At 36.3% G+C, this 15,796-nt stretch overlaps 1 protein-coding gene across 10 annotated transcripts in view; it reads left to right on the top strand.

The window, feature by feature from the left end:
• The window catches only part of CDIN1 (CDAN1 interacting nuclease 1), a 267,942-nt gene that overhangs the window by 126,139 nt on the left and 126,007 nt on the right, over positions 1–15,796 (top strand). The window contains exon 11 of one of the 10 annotated variants that reach the window (XM_047863428.1): positions 12,119–12,254. The exons of the other annotated variants lie outside the window; for them this stretch is intronic. Coding sequence (XP_047719384.1) covers positions 12,119–12,155 — 37 coding nt within the window. The 3' untranslated portion in view covers positions 12,156–12,254. Of the gene's footprint in view, positions 1–12,118; positions 12,255–15,796 lie in introns of those variants that run through there. 10 annotated transcript variants of the gene reach the window in all.

Below are 15,796 nucleotides of genomic sequence, written 5' to 3'. Positions count from 1 at the left end.
CTTTCATTGATTACTTCTCTCTGTATTTTTTGTTTTACTTAAAAGAGTTTCAGTTTCTCTTCTTTTTCTAGTTTCTTGAGGTGGAAGACCGCGCTTATTAACTTGAAACCATTCTTTTTTCTAAGACAGGCAATTTAATGCTGTAAATTTACCTCAAAGAACTGCATATTCCACAAAATTTTATATGTTGGGTTTTCATATTTAGTTTGTTCCAAATACTTTCTAATTTTTCTTTTTCATGTCTTCTCTGATTCCCAGGCTATTTAGATGTATGCTAAATATTGGGAAATTTTTCACATATCTCCCTGTTATTGGTCTCTAATGTAATTCCATTGAGGTCAGACACAAACTTGCATCCTTTTAAATTTATTGAGATTTGTTTTATGGCCTGGACTATGGTTATCTTGCCAAGTGTTTCATGCACACTTGGAAGTTTGTTATGTTGTGAGTGGACTGTTCTGTAAGTGGCAGGTCAAATTGGTGATAGTATTGTTCAAGTCATACATGCCCTGATCAATATTCTGTGTATACTCAAGGGAGACCCAGAGATAGTCTCTGGAATTCTCTCTCTGTGCAGCTGTCTTCTGCTGGTATTATGTCCTACAGACTCCAGCTGCCTGGTCTTCCCATTCTTCCAGTTCCGTCTCCTCAACTCAGACCCACTGAGCCTCACCTAGGTTCTTCACCCTCACTGAAGTTCTTCGTCCTCACACTGCAGTCTGAAAACTCTCTCCAGGAAATAGGCTGGGGCAAAGGACTTACCTTTTTTGTTTCCCATCACTCAGGGATCATTGTCCCTCATTGCTTGATATCTGTCATCATCTATTTTGTTTGTTTCTTTCTTTCTTTCCAGCAGGAGGATAAATCCAGTCCCTCTAGCCCCACTTGGCTCCAAGTAGATGTCTCTCAATTATAGCTTTTAACACATAGTTTAACATACTGTAAACAGTTTGTCTTGTTCAGTGTTAACCTTGTGATCTTATTTGCTATTTAAGTTACAGATTTCATTTTTGTCATAAACATTTTCTTAAGCATCAACTATGAATAGAATAATTTATGGGAGAGGATTGTGCACACCTTCAGGTTTTTCTTTTGCTCTCTCTCTCTCTCTCTCTCTCTCTCTCTCTCTCAAACAGACTTCTAGGTCTCTCTCTCCCAGGATCCTTAGAGTTGAAATGGAATTTTCAGTCACTGCTTTTTGCCCAACAAAGGGAAAGGCATTAGTATGGTCAACGCCAAAGATCGGATAATAAGTGTATGGTTTTTAGAAGGCACCTTTCTTCAATTGTCTTCCAATAGTACTTACCAAGGGCTTCTGCTGCCATTTGTATAGACATAGAGCTGGCCGTCTTTTGCTGAGGTAGAGCCCTGTTCACAGAAGTTATGCCTTTTCTCTTGCTCTTCTCTCCCTCTGCATTGAAGAGATACAGGTTCCCATTTCTGAGCTTTTTGCAATTTGGTATCATTCAAGAATCTCCTGGGATGGGTGACTTATAGGTGATGAGGCTGTGTTGCCCTAGTTTGCCCTTGCTCATTCTCGTCGCCCACACGTGGAATATGGAAAATGAGCCATGAATATAATTTGCATGTCTCATACTCTTCTCATAAAACACAGTCATATGTGGATACATAATAGCAATGGTAAACATCCTTTCCTTCTCATTTCTAAGTGACCCTGGAAGTCGTATTCTCGTAAAAACTAAACTCCTAGTATGAATTCCATTTATCCATTTATTCCATTTAACACAAGCAATTTAGATTCTCTTATGTGTTCTTGCTTTCTCCTTTACATTCTTAGCCTACTTATGATTTATGAATTCCATTCTCTTGTTTTGCTCCCTTTCCTACCTGAATCACTAACATCGAGATATTTACCATTTTGTTCACCCTTATTTTCTCACAGGGATTCTGCCAACAAGTTAACAATCTTGTTAACCCCTTTGTAGTTCTTATATATTCCTCTTTGCCATTTTCTTCCCTTTTATCTCTAGCAGCTTTGCTAACCACCACCACCTACACATTTTAAATTTAGTCGTATAGCATCCCTCATAGCTCATTCCAAGTGATCATAAATTCAACATTAATGCAAAATTTCTTTATTTAGCAAAAAGAGGTTTTTTTAATTCATAAAGCTCATCAGCTTATGTAGATATGAGTCTATCATTGTCATCCCAGATAGCTTCAGCACTAATACTTTCATAGCACTCTATATTGATTACGAAGCTGGCGAAAATGAAGTTGTTGGTTATGTGCATAGGCCAGGTGTGTAAAACCATACTGACTTGGCACTGGACCAAAATTTCGATCAGTTCCAGCTGTCTCTCATTATTTTAATGTAAAGTGAATATTTTTACCACTAAATATTCCTAATGCAACATTCTGGCAAAATGGTCCATCAGTAGTAGCATAGATATATGACAAAGTTCAGTAGATATGTATTGAGTTCCTTTATAAAGAGACAACATTTCATACATTCAGAGCACACAAAGATAAACAAAACCTCACCTTGCCTTCAAGGAGTTTAATTTAATCTAATAGGGAAACAAAACATGTACCGGGATCACAAAGATAGCTAACACTGAGCACCATCTATGTTCGAGGCACTGGCTTAAGCACTTGCGTGTATTATCCACTTTAATCTGCATAACAATCCTATGAGGAAGATAATAGTATTTTATCTCCATTTCATAAGAGGAAAGGGAGGCAGAGAGTTTAGGTGCACACAGGTCACAAAGCTGGAAAACCAGGGGAGGTTTTTTTAATAGAAGTGTAGCGTGATAAAGGATGTAACTTTAGGATGGATGCTCTAGGTAGCATTGCTTAGAGTAGACAGAAACAAGCAGTCGGGGGTGGAAACACAATTGCTAACACAGTCGTCCCTATTGAAATAATCCATTAATTCCCAAATTATAACAGTGGGTGTGAATGGAAGGAGACTATGCAGACTTACAGAGATGATAAAGACAGAATTTACAGAATTCGGCAAGTAACTGAATGTTGTATTGGGAGGTATGCTACAAAGATAACTTTGAGGCTTTGATATTGGTGGCGTGGAGAATAACGATGCTGTTAAAGAATTGAGAGTGGAAAATAATCCAGGTTAGCAATAACTTCAGTTGTGATGTTCAGAGATGTCCCGAGGCAACTGGGTTGTGGATTGATTCAAGTGATGGATTGGAGATAGATAGGATTTGGGGATCACCCACAGTAAATAGCCACAGTGGGTTTTCACGGAGGAGTGTAGAGAAATGCCTGGGCAGGTAAAGAAAGAAGACAACTGTGATATAATGACATCCATAATAAAGCTTAGAGAATTGATGCACAGTAAGTTATCACTCTTCTAGTGAATAAAATTGTTTCTAAATTTATGGACTCCCAACCTTCATCTCTTGCATTTAACCATTTATATGGTAACTTTAGTTGCCTCGAATCTGATTATTTGGAGTATTGATAGTTAACCTGACATCAGTTTCCATCACGAGTCATATGGGTTAAGAAAGTTGTGTGCAAAAATGTAAAAACCTAGGGCTTTTAACGATCACACTTGAAAGAAACCTTGGGAGCTGCATTTGTCAAACAGCTGGGAAAACCATTCATGCATACCCTACGTCCAGAGCTCTGTTGGTATAAAGAACTGAGAGCTCATTCTTCTTCCTGTGGTGTGATGTTTGTTGAGATATTTTGACACACCGAGACAATGCTGAAAAGATCTGACCTTCCTGCAGTACCAAGGACCCAGGTTTGGTCAGGGTACCTGACACTCACTGCCTTCTCTCGCTGCCCCTCTCCTCCCCCACAGATGAACGTGAAATGCTGCCTTCAGTACAGAAGTATTTCAATATTGAAATGTATATAAATGATTGCTTTTCAAATTTCTCTAGTCGCTTTTCTCCCGTTACCATCAAGCCAAACATCTTAGTTGGAGCTATTAATGCCTTTAATTCAAAGAAATTAAATGCGTTTTTCAAAATGATAAACGTGAACGGAGATTGTTCATGCTTGAAACACACCAAACCAATGAGGAGGTCTCTATGCTGTAAATGTTTTACAGTCTGTCTTTATCTATGTGATAGAAACCATTGATTGGAGTTTGAATGTTTGAGGACTCCCTCCCAAGTGCAAAATGAATGTACGTGGAGGTGAATCTCAGGTAGCTTTTGAAGTAGTCGCCTCATAGGTAATATCATGTGTCAAGAGGTTGCAGTTAGGTGGAGGCCAGAGAGCTGTCGAGAGAATTTTCTGTGATGTATAAATATGCTCCGTGTTAGGTTTATATACTGTGAAGTGGAGCTTTGACTACTTACCCATATTATTTCTTAATGCAGCATGATGGTGGTATGGGGATGAGGATGGAAAGAAAAACTGTTTACCATTAATGAATTTCTAAAATACAAGAGTAATAAGCTAACTACTTTTCATCGGGAGTGGCTATCCGGAAAGGTTTTCTTGCTGTCTCCACAACTAGTAAATATAAAACAAGTATAATAATATCCTCCTGGCATTTAAACCGCACTCTGCAAATTGTGGAAGGTTTTGTGTATTTGCCATAATATCGGATGAAAAGAACTATCCCAGTATTTTAGTCAAATTGTTTCCAAATGTGATGACTGTCTGCTAACTGAAAATTAAGATACTTCTGTCTGAGGTCCATATCTTTAGGTCCATAACCTAAAATCAGGACTGAATTTTGAAGTACTTCGTTGTTTATCCACCTAGTTTGCATCATACCTGTCTCTCCAGTAGCACTCTGAGCATCATCATACATCTTTGTTTGAATTATTTCTCTATTTTCTCTGCCATTTCGAATGTTGTCATGTCACTGGAAACCAATTCCCAGTAATGACAAAGCACTTTTAGCTCCTTTCTAGGATTCCACAGGCTTCAGCTCCAATTTCCTGGTATTCCTTACTCAGATTAGACCTCTAAGTTTGTGTGCTATGAGAACTGACAGCCCAGATCCTACTCTGCCTGCCCAGGGCCTGGTCACACACACTCCATACTCCAAAGCTTGGCCACCTCCACAGACCTTACCTCCCAGGATTTTATGTAAGTTTTCACTGACACCTGTATCTGACATTGCAGATGTACTTCTCCCTGTGGAGTCTTCATCTACATAGGAATAGTTGAAAACCTCCTTCTCCTTAACTATTACATGGATTAATTCTGGTTAACAGTGACAGGTTTTCCTGCTGAAACTCAAGTCGCCAAATCCTTTTCTCTTTTCTAACTATTCTCCATGTAACATTTGAACCCCCCAATCCAGCATGCAGGTACATGCACACCCATGTGCACGCATGCACACACACACACACACACACACACACACACACACACACACTACTCTCACTAATTGCTTGAGGACACAGCAAATCCATTTGAAATGATAGGGAAAGGGTTAAGTTTTGACAGTCTTTTTACCGGGTTTATTAGTGACTTAACGTCTACACACTTCTTTCCTACTAATTCACCCCTAGGTACGTACGCAGGAATAAATTAACCCAGTTATTTCTAATATTATGGCATTCTGTATGCATCTTTTCCTCAGAAAGTACCACAAAGTTCTGTTGTTTTTCCAAGCTCCTGGACCTCTTTTATAAATTCTTAGTAAATTTTTTTTCATTGTGGTGAGGAAAAAAAAAATATTTTATCAATTATTTTAAAAAGCAATAATTCATTATAGTTGATCATAAATGTCAGGAAGCAAAGACCCAGCTGAAGCATTTTGTCACTAATCATGCTGTTTTTCTTCTAATTAGTTAATTTACATTTTACAAATTAAGGGTAAAATTCAGACAGAAGATAACATCATAGCTTTAACTGACCTATATTTGTATCTGCCAAATTTAAGTTAATTAGAAATGTAGATGCTGTTTGTTTTATCTGTCAGAAAACCTCATCTTTTTTCTTAAAAAAAAAAAAAAAAAGTAGACACACTTTTTTCCCCCCTCAGCATTTATCATCTAAATAATAGTCTTGCCAAGATGGCAGCCTCATAATAAACTCTTTTCAGTGGAGTGATGGGTAATGAAGCTTGCTTGTGAAGGCAGCGAAAAATGTTGTCTGGCCAAATGCATGAATATGATGGCTAGAGAATCAGTGGACTTTCTCAGTCATCAATCTTTTTAGTAGCCTCTTATACATCTGAATATTTTGATAGATGATCTAATAATTGAGTTATCTATCTTTCTAACTATCAGAGTTGCATAAAAATTATTCTCACATGCTACTGAATATTAAATATATTAGGCATTGAGTAAATTTTTCATAAAAGGGCCAAAAGGTGAAAGGTTTTTGTTATTCCATAAATACCTGTTAATATATTGAGCGTTAAGCCCTGTGAAACAGTCAACCCTTAATTCCCTCTGTAAGAAGCAGGTATATACTTAAAAAGGTGGCCATCCCCATTATAAGTAAGACATATAATAATTACTATAGCTGGTGAAAAGTCAGCCCTGGTAAACATATGGATGTAACTCAGTTGTGTAAAATGGAATGAATGCCCCAGCTGGCCTAACGCCAGTGGCACATTTAATGTGGCACAGAATTTCCAGACAAGAAGCATAGGTGATGTAGGTACACCGAGTGACCATGTGCTTTTGATGTGCCCATCGCTGTGAGAGGAAGATGATCCTACCAGAAGGGGAAACTTCTGCCTGCCTAGCATTTCACCTGGTAGCACCAGACTATCCAAGTATTCTCTTCACGCTTGAGTCGTTCCTCCCCCTTAGATGGCTTTGTATTGTGTTGTGTTGTGTTTTTTTGTCATATACCACTCTCATAAAAGCTTATCAACAACAAGTGTGCTTCACTGGGATTGGAAAACAGCAAGGAAAATCGGCAGGACACAGATCGGTTACCAGGTAGGCTCTCGCCACCCCTACCCCTGTCATCCACATCTTCAAGGTGACCTAGCAGTGATGACTTCCCAGGAACCACAGTAAAATAGTTCTGCCCTGGAAGAACAGACATTTGTTTGCAGGTCTGAAGGGTTACCAATCCTGTGCATCTCGAAAGGCACTCAAATGAGCAGGGCCTTGTAAATTGGATTTCTATTAGCCAATCCTGATGATAGCTCTTCATCAGTGGAATGGGAAGAAGTGCTGTCAATAGCCCCAGCCCTAAATATCTTTTTTTTTTTTTTTTCCTTAACGACACACTTATTTTTGGGCTGCCTCATCCAAAATGGTGATAAAGGCTAAAATCACTAGAATTAATTGTTTAAGGTTTCAAGTAAACCTTAATAAAATATGGACAGCAGCTATTTTTAAATGCTTTTTAACTTGAAGAGCATTTGAAACAACAAAGACATACTAGTCAGAAACAAATATGGCAAAAGTGTCCTAACCCTTGCTGGCCTTACATTGATTCCAACTCACAGTTGTGCTATTTATAAAAGTTTGGGATGATAGACTTTCTTTCTCTTCATTTCCCCGATTGAAAATAATAATTGAGAAGGATAATACCAATTGTGGAACTCCCTCTTCGGGTTACATCTGAGGAGTTACTATATTACTCTTTGGTAGTTTGATCTTTTTTTGCTTCTGTAATTTGAGGCTGGGAAAAAAAAAACTTACTGTAGAAGCTACAGCTGGAAATTTTAAACTCTTAGATATCTATTTAAAATTATATATTTAAAACCATTTGAAATGGACATATTGGGGAAGTTTTAAGGGAGGGAATAGGCTTTTCTTAATCAAAGTAGCAAACATCTGTGTTCTTTCTAGTCTGTCTTTTGATTAGCATGGCCTCATCCATCACTGGTCTTTGATATGAACACCAAGAAGTCATGTCCTTTTGTTTTAAATGATAAATATGCCTTTGTCATGAATACTCATAGGCAACCCAGGATTTACATCTGAATTGTCAAAGTGTAACTGCCCAGCTCCTGTGATGAGTGACATTATTAGTGAAATAAAGAAGTTTTTAATTTGTCATGGATAGGCCTTAGATGGTGACATTATGAGACTATGTGGGTTTGGATGCTAGAAAAGTTATCCTTCCCCCACTATTTTTCTAAGATTTGTCATTTATCAACAAGAGGCAATCTGCCGCAGGGAGGCTGCCTGTGAACGTTTTTACTTTAGTGCCATTAGTCTGTCTCTGTAGGTTTTATTATTTAGGCTTGATGGCCGGTAGTTCTTATCAAAACTAATACTATTTGAAGTAGCAAGCTTCTGGTGGTCAAACAACCAGTATCAGGATTTGTTCTGTCGGGCTATTATTGCCAAAGACAGCATTTTTTTTTTTTTTCAATGTCAGCTTTATTTCAAGGTCCGTGTCAATTATATTTTCTAAAGACGTTTCTATGATCTCTTTCTTAACAACCTCACATCTACTCAGATGTGTTTATGTGTGTGCTATTTATGTAATTACTTTGATGTACACATGCTATCTACTCGCACAATCTTGTGTTAATCATCAAAATCCTCGGACTGTCAAGTTCGACTGTTGTATTTGACTCTTCTACTGAGAAATTAGGACCATTAAAATTAAAAATATTGTCAAGCCTCGACCTTCTCTGTGTTGTAAATAAAGATGTCACCTTACACATATTTGCCTTATTTATTTCTCCATTAATAACAGGCAAATATTTTGATTATTTTAAAGTTTCATCTTGTGATACATGTTTAGAATGTTTCACGTTGGCAATAAGTAGTTCATTCCAACTTATGCATAAAATACATCCTATGGAGATTTGGTGTTTTACCAGTAGCTGGCACAGAAATTGCATTAGCTTTTTTACATGCTTTGTCTGTATAATTTCAACACAACTGTCTTAAAGGTAGGAAGAATAAGGGAAGTTTTCATTTTTTCTTTTTCAAATGAATTGATCTTGATCTGTTGAATTATCCAAAACAAACGTTAACATAGAATGTTGATATTTGCAAGAGAGTAAAATTGTATATTTTAGTTTGATTCATTTATCCCTCCACAACATTCACTTTGCAATGGTTTCATCATTATAACAGCCTCACTTAAATTATGTTTTATTTGTGGTCATACTCCTCACCCCATGAATGTATTAATCTTGGGTTTTCTTTGTTTTGACCAGGTCAGAACTGAAGCATAGCAATTATTTTTTGAAAAATATTTTTTGATTTTTGATTAAGGTAAAACAGTGTCCTTGATTAGAAATTAACCCTCACCATCCAGGGATTTTCTGAATACTTTTTTTTTTTTTTTTTTAATTCTTAGTATTTACTAGGTCATCTGTTTCATAAAAAATGAAGTCTTACTGGTGTTTGTTTCCCAACAGAAAACAATCGCTTAGCGACTCTAGGAGCCCAGCCCCTCAGTCTAATTGAGATTTTTGTACTGTAATGTAAGTGTCTGAGTTTTTGAGACCCTAAGGCTTTCACCCAACTTGAAGACAATGATGCCAGTGAGCTTCTGTCCAGAGTTAATCAGCTGCAGAATTTGTAAACTGCACATGTGTCAAAGTTGAAAATGTTAGCACTCTAATAGAAGCTTGAAAAGGTTAGATCTGATAAAAGCCGTCAGCAGTTAAAGAAAGTGATTTATGGGAATGTAATGACACAAAATGCCTCATTTATCACTCATATATAGATAGGTTAAGGTTCCTGTGTCATACTTTTAAAAACTTGACCACTAAGAATTGTCAAAATAGGTACTTAATTGCCCTTCATCCTTTTCCTTTTGAATTTATTCCATGGGAGTTTGGTAATTTTATCTGCGATCACTTTACTGTCGTTCACTTCATCTGGTTCCATTTAAAGTCATTCATATTTTGGATTTTCAAAAACTGTACATCACTGATCTTTTTGAAGTTTTATTAGCTAAAGCTGTTGCAAGGAAAGACTAAGTAGATCTTCTATATGTCAGTTTACATTTTTGTTTAGCACGAATACCGTGGAGGTACATGAAAGTCTCATCTTTCTCTTTCCTAACACTTGTAATTTTTATTTGCATTTTATAATCCTCTAAATTTTCTATATCTCTCTCCTTAAAAAGTACAGCATTAGATTTTAAAAGACAGAGCCATCAATTGGTTTACCGTCCTAGTAACTCAACTTAATATTTAAGCTCTACACAAATTAAATTTAATGAAAACCTGCCTATCTGGTTAAATGATCCTTTAAAAAAAAGAGGGGTTGGGGGGGGAGAGAGGTGGGGGCTAAAAATAAAAGTTAAGAGGCATGCCAGCTTGTATTTCTCAGATTGATTTAAAAATTTTTTTTCTTCATACATTCTAAGAAAAGTATTTATAAAGTTGGAATTGCTAGACATTTATTTGATTTTGATGTCGTTTAGTTTATGCATAAATATGTTAACACTGTTAAATAAAAACTATTGTAGAAACTGCCAATATATCAAAGTAATGTTATAAAACACCCATTTTATGCAGGATCAGTTTCAGACTTTTCAGTGTGAGGGGTAGAATTGTTTAATGGCTTTTTCAAAATTATTCAGATCATTAAATAACCCTAAATGTCTCAGGGCTCCCGCCCACCTTTTGCCTCTCTATAGCCAAAAAATTCATTTGAAAATTTTGACAGGTTTCACTTTCTCAGCTGTGATTTGTACTTTCTTCAGCAGGGACATCCCAGGTTTAATTTAAAAAGAAGTCAGAGGCAGTTTCTTCAACAAGTCCAAGTCATGAAAATAAATGGGGAAAGGGGAAGCTGTCCTAGGAAGGAGAAACTTGAGATGTCATAACCAAACACAGTCGACTTTGTTGTATCTCGATACCATCAATGGATTATTTAAAAAAAAATTTTTAGACAGTCATTGAAAGTTGAATATGGATTGGTTTGAATTCTTAACACCAAGAAATGACTGTTAATTTTGTCACACATGACAGAGCCATTGTGGTTACATCAGAAATTGTCCATTTTGTTGTTTGTTTGTTTTCCAAAGAGTTCCAGAAGAGAACATGCAGGTGTGGAGCAACTTAGGGGGCTGGGATTTCTTTTAAATTTCAGCCAAATAAATACATAAGTTGACAGAGAATTTAAAAGGGGAATATAAGATCTGCAAGATGACTTTTTAGTGAGGAAGTTCTCTTTTTTTTATACATTTCAGAATTTTTACAATAAAAACCTAAAAAGTCAGGGAGATTGTTAGATCAATCTTGTCCAAAAGTGTTATAAAATTATAACATGTTACATTATCTAATGTTTTCTTTCTGCCAGTCTTAATTTTAAGACCATAAGGTATAATCTGAAAAATTTTAAAAACAATTTCCAAAGTTTATCCAAAAAACAAAAACAAACAACTTCATCTCAGTGGCTAAGATCAAATCCAATTATAATATTTTAACCCATTAGCAAACCTGGTATCTTCCAATATAGTAAAGGGCTAAGAAATTCTATACATTTATTCAAAATATGACACAAACCTATTAGCATACTTCTTTGTGCTCTGAAAAGTATATAGCTCTAAATGGCATTGCAAACCCTTTTTGTTTGTTTAAAAAAGATTGTAAATATATAATTTCAGTTCTGTATTCCTCCTGACAAACGAATTTAAAAGCATGTGTAAGTCTTATATTTTAAGCTTTGTTTTTTAGCACTATTTACAAAAGCATTTTTCTTGAGTTGCAAATATAGCTTCCCAACTTAAGGAATATCAAACTAAGTGTACGTCTTTCTAGATTCACCTTTGTTCAGAAAAAAGAATATGTGTACATTTAAGTTAAAATCTTAATTTTTCTATGATTTTAAAAGTCTGTTTTTACTTGGTTATCTTTAGACTTGTATGCAGTATTTTTATTTTTAAACAACAACAACAAAAGAAGCCTTGAAGATCTCAAACTCTTAAAATATACATTGAGTTGGAGAAAATCTGTTCTTAGTATGAATTTATCATTTACCCTGTTTGTACTAGGGATAGTTAGCCAAACGTGTTTTTCTATTTCTATAGATCATTTACATTTATTAAGGCAACCTAGGAAGTCCCGATTCAATTGAACCTTCCAGAGATTATTCATTTTATTTGAAGGAGTTTTGTTGTTATTTTTTCAAATCCCTGATTAGGAAAAATTCATATCGTATGTGTTTATATAATCATAGGAGTCAAAATTGTCTCAATCTATGAATCTTAATAGTTTGCTCTTGTAACAACTATGAGGAAATGTATTAAAATGCCTTAATTACAGGGCAAGAAAAAGAGAAAGCACAGTCTTTTGCATATGATCTTTCAATTGTTCACCAAAGGATAAAGAAAGCATTCAAGCGTGGTTTCAAGAACTGTCAGCATTAAGAAAATGCAAGGTACTTTGTAGAGCCTTAAAGACCTTTCTGGGAAATAGATTTAATTAAAAAGTAAAATAGACTTTTCACTTTAAAGAAATCTTTAAAATGTTGTAAAATTTCATAATGTTAATATATTAATAAGGGTATTATCTTCTTATCCCAGATGAGAAAAAGTCATCCATGAAGCTATTATATTTGTTTCACACAATGGTGGATCCTATAAATATTTTTCTTTAGGTTTGATTTAAGAGTGAGAATTATAGTGCATATTGAAGTGTATGATAATTTTAAAAGACTGTCTCTGTCTGATTCATACATGCTTGACTCAATCTCATCCGTAAGTTAGAAACCTCTAGTAGTCTTCCTGCTACTAACAGAAATCCTTTTACCTGCATTAAAGTTCAAAATGATCAGAAAAATTGATTTTTGCCCTGTTTATCTTGATTAACATGTTCATCTATGCGTTGCTCCCCGTTAGTACAACACCGATCCTCTGTAGTCAGTATGTAAGAATTCCAGGGGCACTTGGTTCCTTCCCTTTAGCTTGCGTGTTAAAACAAAACAAAAAAGCATAATTGTTTCCCATTGAGTTCAGTCAAAAAGCCTAATTAACAACATGTCTCCAAGTTGCATTGAACTCGAGAAGGTTAACCTGACTATGTGATAAGTAGCTGTCTATAAATAACCCCAGCCTGTCCTTTTGGAGCTGAGCTTCAGCCGATTTGCCCCTGTTAAGGATTTGGGAACCAGTCTGCTCTTACTAAGCCTGCACACATCAGTATTTCCTGGCTACTTCTAAGCACCAAATGTATTCATGTTCAAATTGTCTTCATTTCGGGACACCTCATTCAAAGACAAATCAGTCTTAGAAGAGTTGTGTGTTCAAGTAATTATTCTTTCATTGAGAAACAGTTTCCGGACCAGTGTTGTTATTTTTTTCAACTAGTCATTGCTATTCATCGTTCAACATTAAAAAAAAAAAAAAAAAAAAAAAAGATTAATTTGGCAGATTATTTAAGGACCTTATTAAAATCTCTAGTGCCTAGACTTCTATTTAAAACGACACTGTGGAACAATGGATGAATAGTACAGAGACTGGTTTCCAGTTTAACTCACAAAGATGTAGCCACTAAAAATGTCTGCTCTGTGTTTCCATTAACTTGAGTTTCTCAGTTTAAATTATTATTCTACAAAAGATATAGTGAACTACTTTGTTCCTAAATAGTCATACAGTAGATTGAGTAGTACTTGAAGATTTGTTGCATTTTGAACATAGGAAAAATAATGCCTCTGCGTGATAATGAGTATATGATTTGCATGTGCGTTGTGTAATTCACAATATACATATGCATTCATCATGTTATTCTTTGTAATATGATGAATTATGTCAGTTTATTGCATATGTCTGCATGTACCTCATCTCTTAATTAAAGCATTAATCACTAAAATTACCAAAGATACATAGTTTTACAGTACTTTTAAAATTTAACGTTGATCTTTGCATAGTAATACACATATTATTTCTAATTGGTAGACTATCTGACATTTTAAGTAAGGATTTCTATGTTATGATTCTATCATATCAATTATTTTAAATATGCTTGTCTCAGTATATACTTACAACATACTTTTTAAGCATTTTAAATCATTTTTATTTGAGATTAATTTCCTAAATCACTAAAATTACCAAAGACATACATATGTGCGTATATACATATATATATATATATATATATATATATATTACATGACCAGCTTTAAAACTTAAAAGACTATATATATAGTCTTTCTGTACTTTCTGATTTTAAAGTTGACCTTCACATAGGCATCTATGTTATTTCTAACTGGTAGACTGTCACAAGACATGTTAAGTGGAGATTCCATGTTCTGCTCCTGGCATATCAACATTAGGTATCTTAATATATATTTGCCCCACCCTTTAACAATCATGTTGTTTAATAATTGTTTCTTTCATTTGAGATTAATTATACTTGTTGTTAATATTCCAGCACCTAGTATCATTTCATTTATAAGTAGTCAATTCTTGCTAATCATGTGATTCCATCATTTAGAAGTCCATACTTTCAGAACAGAATAAAAAATTGTGAGGCTTTGAGGCAAATATTTGGAGAAAAAGCTATCACCCGACCACAGAATTTAATGGTTAGGACTTTGGTGTTAAGGAGCAGACACATGTTGCTGTATCCCTCCTCATTAATACATTTAACCTTTCTTAGCACAAACTTTTATTCACTTCACCCCCAAACTATTACTGTAACATTACCACCATCCTTCTTCTCAGCCCAAGACCTCTCTCCCTGCTTCTCTGAGAAGCAGGCCTCCTCTGCTTCTGCCTCTGCCTCTGAGAAGATAGAGGCCTCCCACACACAACTTCTTGAGGGCACTCCCATTTTCCTCTCTGTTTTTGCTCATTCTCTCCCCTTGTGTTAGATGAAGAGGATTGCTTGTTCCTTATTTCTTTCTTGCCTCCGTTTTCCCTCTTCTCCAGAATTGGAAGGTGTGCCTATGTTTTGAAAGTCATCCTTGGTTTAAACCCTAAAGCTTCTAACTTGTTTCTTCCTTCCCTCTCTTACCCAGCATCTTGATATTTATTCATACTGGTAGCGTCTACATCCACAGCCACATATCACTGAAGAGTTTGACATTCTTCCATGCTTTGTTTCAGAGCCATTTAGGCATGTATCTATGAAGTGCTGCTTTGATACACAGTTTGTATCCTGTATCCTACTCACCTGCCTCAATATTCTGTCTTTCCTGATTGAAAGGCTAGCGAACCTTAAGCCTGCTCATCTGGACCTGGCACGGATCTAGTCCTTGGCATACGGAGCTATTTCAGAACCAGGAGAGCAGTGGTCTCCCACCTTTAATTCTCTCCTTGTTTTTTCTTTCTTTCCCACACGTTGGCAATAGATCCCTCTTCCAAGAGCATGGCTGTGAGGTGAAACATTCCCTCTCTGTGTTGCTTAACCCTATCCCACTCTATTCTGTTCCATGATCTGGGACTCTGACACATATGGGCCCCATTAGCAGACTCATTTGCCCCCTAGCTTCCTATTGTGTTCAGTCTGTAGGAGGCACCAGCAGGAGACCCAAGGGTGCAGAGGAAATGCCAACAAAGTATTTGTTCCCCAGCTGCTTCTCTTTGGGGTCCTCTCAGATTGACTGCAGTGTGTGCAACCACCAAGTCAGCCATGTCAGGCAGACCTCTGCATTCAGCCACTCTCAACTTTGGGCATCTCCTCCCTTCTCTTTGCCACTCAGGCCTTGGGCTGGCAAGGGCTCTCTGCTGTTGAAAGCCTAGAAGCATTACACACCCCAACCCCTTTAGGATCTTCAGTGGCCATCCATTACCTACAGAGGAAAGTCAGGCTCGTCAGCCTCAGATGCATTTCAGGCCTTTATAGTCTGACCCCTGCCTCTCCAGCCTTATGCCGATGTTATTTCATGTAGCATTCCAGCCATATAAACATACCTTTCCCATACCTTCTTTCCTGAATGTTTCAATGCCTGGATTCTCCCCATTTGGGGCCATTGTATCTTATCTGCCCTTCTTCTGAATT

The sequence above is a fragment of the Prionailurus viverrinus genome, chromosome B3 (assembly GCF_022837055.1).
Source record: "Prionailurus viverrinus isolate Anna chromosome B3, UM_Priviv_1.0, whole genome shotgun sequence".
NCBI lineage: Eukaryota > Metazoa > Chordata > Mammalia > Carnivora > Felidae > Prionailurus > Prionailurus viverrinus.
Note: the sequence above shows the minus strand (reverse complement) of the source record. Positions and strands in the feature narration are given on the sequence as shown.